This window comes from Lepidochelys kempii, chromosome 1 (assembly GCF_965140285.1).
Source record: "Lepidochelys kempii isolate rLepKem1 chromosome 1, rLepKem1.hap1, whole genome shotgun sequence".
NCBI classification, from domain to species: Eukaryota; Metazoa; Chordata; order Testudines; family Cheloniidae; genus Lepidochelys; species Lepidochelys kempii.
In genome coordinates, this window is record NC_136380.1 from 334368495 (window position 1) to 334376167 (window position 7673).

The 7673-nt window shown below is 39.2% G+C and overlaps 1 protein-coding gene across 1 annotated transcript in view; it reads right to left on the bottom strand.

The window, feature by feature from the left end:
• The window catches only part of SEMA3E (semaphorin 3E), a 212635-nt gene extending 205782 nt beyond the window's left edge, over window positions 1-6853 (bottom strand). Inside the window, exon 1 of the mRNA XM_073331893.1 lies at window positions 6580-6853. Within this exon, the coding sequence (XP_073187994.1) occupies window positions 6580-6694 (115 nt within the window). The 5' untranslated portion in view covers window positions 6695-6853. The remainder of the gene's footprint in view (window positions 1-6579) is intronic.
• Window positions 6854-7673: the final 820 nt, after the last annotated feature.

Consider the following 7673-nt stretch of genomic DNA (forward strand, 5'->3'; position numbering starts at 1 on the left):
CCCCTTTAGGGTCAGTTGGAAAAGCCTAAAAATCGCCATAGTTTCAGTGTAAGGAATCAGTTGTCTGATCAGTGGGAGACAGCAAAAAAAGGAGAGAAAAAAAAGAAAAGAAAAAAGAAGTGAGCGTAAGACAAAAGAGCTCCTATCTGTATTTTTCCCCCCCTAGGTCATTTCTGCATTGACACTGCGTTCTGTCTCGCCTCAAGAATTTGGGTAAAGAGAAAGATAGAGAAAGACACAGATTGTTTCCACTAAACACTCATAATTCTGGTTAGTAGTCTTTATTTGCAACCACATTCCATCGAACTACAACCATAATATAGTTCTTAATTTCCCAAACACTCAGAAGTGCAGTGCCCTACATACACCACGTGTGGCGAAGAATCCAAGTTCAAAAAAGTCATGTATACCAATTCACTTTGTATCTGTGTCTCTGGACTATATCTATACATACCCCGAAAGAACCAGATCCTCATCCAGTTGTAGCTCAGATCTGACCCAGAGCCTGAATAGGTAACTCTCTCATTGAGCCCGCTGAGTAATTTCCATTTACTGTGATATTGGAGAATAGGCCTCAATAGCCTAATAGCTGTAGGGTCCCCGTAGCCAAGGATGGCAGGGGACCTGGGAACGCCGATCGGCCACAGGCGGCAGGGATATCCCAAAGCTCCCAGCAGCCACGGGCGGTGGGGGCACCACAGAGCTCTGAGCTGCTGAGGGCAGCAGGGTCCCAGAGTTCCGAGGTGCGAAGGGCTCCCGGAGTCTTTCAAAGCTCCCGGCCGCCATGGATGGCGGGATACCCCGGAGCTCTGAGCCAGGAGACCCTGGAGCTCCAAGTCCCCGTAGGCAGTGGGGGCTCCCAGACCTCTCAGCAGCCCAACCTCTGCAGGCAGCATGGGGACCTTGCAGCTGGGCTCCCCATTTTGTCAGGGATATTTTTAGTAAAAGTCAGGGACTGGTCATAGGCTTCCATGAATTTTTCTTTGTTGCCCATGACCTGTCCGTGACTTTTACTAGAAATGTCTGTGACAAAATCTTAGCCTTAATTAGGATTCATGTGGCTCTACAATCATTTATTTGGAGTATTGAGATGACCACTGTGCATTCATAAAGCAATTGGCATACTTACCATCATGAATGTTCATTTATTTAAAAATTCTCTCCCAGAATTTTGCTCTTTATTATGCTGTATTCATTATTCTGCAGCTAAAAAGTTGCATCCATCCAGTCAGGAATCAGAAACAATACCATGTGATTCAGGTGTTCAGTCGCACACATACAACACGAGTGGTCAACAGTGAACAGCAAAGAGCCAACATGAGCAGTTTATGAGCAACCTATTCATCAAAACCATTGGGTGAATGCTTGCGAATCCATTCTCAGAAATCAGGATTGTTTTTTTTTCATGTGACAGGTTTCAGAGTAGCAGCCGTGTTAGTCTGTATTTGCAAAAAGAAAAGGAGTACTTGTGGCACCTCAGATCCGATGAAGTGAGCTGCAGCTCACGAAAGCTTATGCTCAAATAAATTGGTTAGTCTCTAAGGTGCCACAAGTCCTCCTTTTCGTTTTTTCAAGTGAATCTCTGATAAAAGAAAGCAATACATTCTTTCAGGCAGCAGCAGCAGTCATTTTGTCCCGTGTTTGTACAGAACCTAGCAAAACGGTGTCTGGGTCCATGACTAGGGCTCCTAGACAAGTCCTAGATAATTCAAATAAGAGCCACAACAACAACTAACAAGATTTGAAATGAACAGCTTGAATTGTCCTAGCTTAGTGCAGTGCTCAAGTGAATAGTTTGATCTCACTTCGTAAAAAAAAAAACATTCAAAGCTGAGATCACCTAGGAAGTTATAACTGAAAATTGTTGCAGTGGCGATGCTGCCTCAGTCTTAACTACAATGACAATGAACCAAATTTGTTAACAAATTACAACAGCCCTCAATGGTGATTACACAGATTGAAACCCCAGAAATTAATCACATATATTAAAATTCACATGCACATATGGGTGTCATTCTTGTTTTCTGCCTCTCTGAGGAGGAGGATGCCTTCTGATGCACATATCCCTCCACAGATATGATTTATCAGAAGGGTAAAACCCACATATTGGATGAGTTCAGAGAAAAGCAAGAAAAAGATCTGGGGATTGAGAGCATGATTATGAGGAAAGATTGAAGGGGTAAATTTGTACAGCTTGGCTAAGGAGTGGCAAAGGAGCAACATAAATACAAATATCTGAGAGGAGTTAGGTGATATGAGTAGGTGTAATAAGATGAAACTGAGAAGGAAATTTGGATGAACAACTGGCTGAATATCAGCAAAGTTTCCCAACAGAGATGCAGTAGGTAGTCAAACAGTTTCCCAAGGGAACAGATGAAAGGTTCACCTCTTGGCACGTTTAATACCCAACCTGACAATCTGTAAATAATGTAAGGAGGAAACCTACATTTGCAGGGAAACGAACTAATGAAATAATATCTTTTTTATCTGCTCAGCTCTAATTTCTGTGATTTCTTGAATTAGCTAATGAAAATAAGTGATGGGATGGATTCATGCACTGAACATAGTCAGATACAAAAACAATCCTTTTATTAATTATTATTATTATACCAAAGCCTCCCTTTAGCCTCCTTTGTTTTTTTTATTGGGTGAACTTCTGTACTTTTTTCCTCTTTCCCAGACACAAAAACGCACTACCACAAAGCATAGTTTAAAATGCATTGTAAACTGAATTTGTACACGGGTATCAAACATTTTCATGAAAGCTTTTGATCCAGATCAGGTTAACATGGCTGTGCTAACTTTTAAATATAGACCTACTGTCCTCTGCAAAACCAGTCCTACTTCAACCTGTAATGTAAATAGTTTCTGTTTAACATACAGCTTCTATTGATTCCACCTCAATTATGTGTTTCCCAGAGAATGCTAACTGTGGAATATTGGGAAAGAATTTTAGCATCAGCCTATAAAGACTATTAGTTGAAACTTGGCTTCCATTAGCACCTCATTAGGCAGAGTCTATTGTATATAAAATGAGCTAATGATTTTTATATCATTTTAAATGTAGCTGTCAACCTGTAACATACTAATGTAGAAACATTATGTCTCTGTAATAGTGAACACAGCAGTAATATATTTGTAACTCTACAAATCAGCATGAGTCAATAGTTTGATGTAATAATGCACCCTAAGATGTTTATTGTTCATCATCAGACACTGACCTTTAGGCAAAACTGTAGCACTAAATAAACATGAAACCAAGAACATTTTTCTAAATCCTGGTATAAACCTCCTGATAACTGAAAAGTGAATGGATGGCTCAGGGAAATCATAATGGAAGAGGGAACACACTGTCACTGGTTCAAATTGGTTCAGACAATTAGCAACCAAAAGCTGCAACCATCCGATGGCTGTTGAGTTAACTATAACACTGATTCTGTTCCTGCTTAAGTCAGTAGTGAAACTCTCATTGACTTTAGTGGGAGCAAGAGCAGGTTCTGGGTAAGCTGAACTGGTAGCCCCAGTTTCTTGCAGACAGGTGTCCACCTTACTAAAAATCACCAATACAGTTTATGTTAGGCTTGACAAATTTATTGAGGGTTCAAGAATGTACTGTTACTGATGAACTGCCATGGAAGCTAATTAAGTGAGTAGGTGCTGATACACATGAGTAAGGGTTGCACAATCTGTCCCTTAATTAGCATGGCGACTGTGTTATTCTCATCCACAAAGGTTACCCTACCGCATCAGGAATCTGATATTGTTCCTTAGGGATGTGAAAAGTTTGCACTGCCATTGGCCAGTCCTTGCCTGCTCTGTAGATAAAGGATCTCCTGCCTCACAGCTATTTCAAATGTGCCATTTTTGAAATTAAACTAGATAATAATAAATTAATCTCCTTCCTTAATTTCTAGCTCATGGAAAATGTTTAGATGTTTTGAAGTAAAAATCTTTTTAAACAGATAAATTAAAAATGTTTGTTTGACTCTTGGGCATATACCTCACTGTACTACCTATCATACAATCCTCCAAACAATCTATCATATAATCTTCCAAGTGCTGATTAGCCACTAACATACACAGTCACAAACAGGAGGAGTGTGAATAGCAAACTCAGTTCCACTAATCAGTGTCTGTTATAAATTTGTCTCTGCTCAGATGTTATGGCTATTCCATACTATAACTACCCCTATGAACTTTGTCGCCTATCTCAAAATGGCAACTTACTTCAAAGCATAGGTTGGCTTTGTAAAGAGGACAAGTTACAATTTAATTATAATTACCCTCTTGCCTGTTTGGTACACAGAGCAACAGCCCTCTGGAACTACAAAATTAGGATGGCAGACCCTCCTGCTATTCATACTTGGTTAGTGAATAGGGCAAGGACATTTAGTCATTGTCTTGCTGTTGAATGCTACATTCTTTTGGCTGGGAGAATTACAATAGCTGTTCCCAGGATGCAAACAGGTATGCCACTTCTAACCTTTGACTTTGAATATGCACTCAGGAACCCAGCACAGTGTAACTGGTAAAGTCAGTTGCAGTACATATATGAGCCAAGTATAAGGTGGTGATAAGTGTGCTCATATCAGGGAGCAGAGTCAATATATTAGGGCCAAATCTTTGTCACAGTAAAGTCATTGGAATCAGTGACAGCTGGCTTCAGTGGGGTTAAAATTTGGCCCTGAGTGAGAAACTGGTATTTTATAATCTATTTAAAAACATCACAGAATTATGATGTGTTATGACCAAATTATTAGCTCTCTGAAAATGAAAGCAGTAGGCAGGGAAATAAATGCACATTGATTCTAACCAGTGGAAAAACAATTTACCACACTAAGTGAGAGTAGAAACATTTAATACCTACAGAACCATCATGGGAAGCTTGCCAAAATTGGCAGCTAATCCAGTGCCCTGCATTAGCACAACAGTAGGACTATTTATCTCATTCACTGTGTCTTTTTCCTCGCCTCCACCCCATCACCACCAAATAATATCTATAATACTTATAGTATTTCTAATTACACCTAACAAGAAACTGACACTCAAATATGTTGCTTCCAGAGGGGAGGGATTCCATAAAGCAGGATAAAGTCAACACTTATCAATAGTTGCTACTGTATTTTGAAAACCATATGTCAAAAAAATAAGGTTTCCTGTATAAAACTAGGATCAATTCATTTCATTCATTGATGCTAATCACTGGTTCAATTACAAAACAGCTCTTTAAGACAAATCTTTCTTCCACTAAAAAGTGTTCCAAATGGTCTATAAAAGCAAAACCCACTTCTATTAGCCCTCTAACAAGACATTCAGACCAATTATCCTATTCAGCTTTTCCTTTCTTTCTCCCATAACTGGTAATTCAGCTTGCTATATAAAAGACAATTAAATCCTGTTTAGTCTCATGCTAGTTTAGACTCTGTACAATGTGTACTCGTAGTCTGATGCGAATACATTTTTTAAAAATTGCTATTATAACATATTTCATACTGATGAAACTTGTCTGTTTTAATAACTACAGTAATATTTCTCTAGTGTATTTCTCTCTTCCTTCCCTCCTGCTTTCTCATCCTTGTTAGATCAGCAAAGGAGAGAGTCACTTTCTTTTAATCTTTGTACAATAGGTTACATAAAAACATTTCTTAGTGACAGATTATGGGCATATGATGCACACTCTGTCCTTTTAATTTCTTCTGCAACAACAATCTGCTGCATATTTTCTAGTTACGTCATCTGTTAATGTGTGTGCTGCTGCAGAGAACTACAATTGCATGGAACTGCACAAGCATTTATGTAAAAAAGGCTCAAGCTGAAATAAAGAAACCTGGGAATGAATTTAAACCTATGCAACCCTATTACCCAGGTGCAAATGAGGGCATACTTTGGCTCATAGGATTTTATTTGGAATTAAGGAGGAGGGATTCAAACTTCAGGTAAACTGCAACTAAAATAAAGAGTCAAGAGTTTTATATCCACCCACCTATTTCATAGCAAAATGACATTTATCTTTGGGCAATTCAGTCAAACTGAAAGCAGACTTATATTGGCAGTTAGTCATTTTAATTATAGTGTGATGACATTTGCTAGTTTAGAAGATGATTCATCAAGCTGCACAGGAATTCACCCACTATATACATAAGTTGGAGCCACAGCAAAATGTGTAACACAGGCATCTAACTGCTTAGGACTTACCTGGTGGAAGACAGCAGATCATAAACTATTCAGTGATCACATGTGTTATCTATTGCATTTCATCCTTGTTAAAGAACAATCTTCACAGAACATGGAGAATAATGCCAGAGTGACTAGCTAGTTTAATGCACTCTCAGGTGTAAAAGGCTATTGTAGTAGCCGCTATGAATCAGTAGAAGTGCTTTAAAGTAAATATTGCTGTCTACAGCAAACTAAATTGCACCGTTTATTCAGCACAGGAAAAATCATTCATAAATTTCTGAATAGGAATATTTCATTCTGTCAAGGGTCCAAATTCATCCGTGGTGTAGTAATTCCACTGAAGCGGTGGAGTTACAGCAAGGTTGAATTTGTCACAAAAAACTAGCTGACATACTGACCTACCTTTATGTGACAGACGTAACCTTGGCAGCCTTGTATCTGTTGTATGACATCTGGTCGGTAACTCTAGTAACAAGCCATATAGTGCCAGGATTAAAAGGTCCTTAGTAGATGCCATGCTGCCCAAGATCAAATTCTTGTGCTTCTTCACTTAGTTGTTCTGTTTTTAAAAGCTTCAAGTTCCACTCTTGACTTTCCCAATGCAGCTAAATCTTTTCCTGTTCGGTTTGTGGGGATCTCTATGGGAAATTCAGTTCTCATCAGAACAGCACACAGCCCCACATTGTCAGGCTGTGCAAACGTCATGTAAAAATATTCTCTCCCTGCAACAACTGTTTATAAACTGAGAGGACATTCCAAGGAGTTACTCTGCACTGTTGTGTCTTGAGCTCTCTTCAGTAACTCTGCCAGTGGATTCAGGAAGAAGCTGTATTTTCAGTCCCTCCTGCTCGGCAATTCATTCAGGAGGGGAAAAAAAAAAAAAAAAAAAAACCTCCTCCTTGGTGCTCTTCAGAACACAGTCCCTTGCTCTGACTTGCCAAACAGCTAGTTTTAATTCACCTTTCACCTTTGCTAATTAAAAACAAGAAGTGCCATTCCCTCCTGGAGCTGCAGGATCCACCCAGCAGGGATGCCAGGCTGTCAGCATGCTGTATTTACTGGGAAAGTTCAGCAAAGGTTGAGGCAATATACAATACTTGCTGCTTCTATGAATGTTTCTGATCCATGTGCTGTGCACTGATCCTTCCAGTTGCTTAACGATCTCACATTCTCAGGCACCAGGATGGGGTCCAGGATTCCCTCTTCCCCTCCCTTTGGAAAAATATGTTTAGAAAGTCATTTTAGTTGTTGTTCCCAGAACAATTAAAGAGCAGGATTCACCCTATCATTAACTGTTCAAATTTATCATAATTTAGACTCATTAAACAGCATGTTAACGCATAGATCAGAATACAAATAAATATCAGTTTTGCATACTACCTTTTTATTTATTGTATTACCTCGCTTTTAAAGATACCTTGGTGAGTTCAGTTTCCCTTCAGATTATAATTTCTGTACCATATAATCCCTCCGTTATACTTACTTTACATATGATC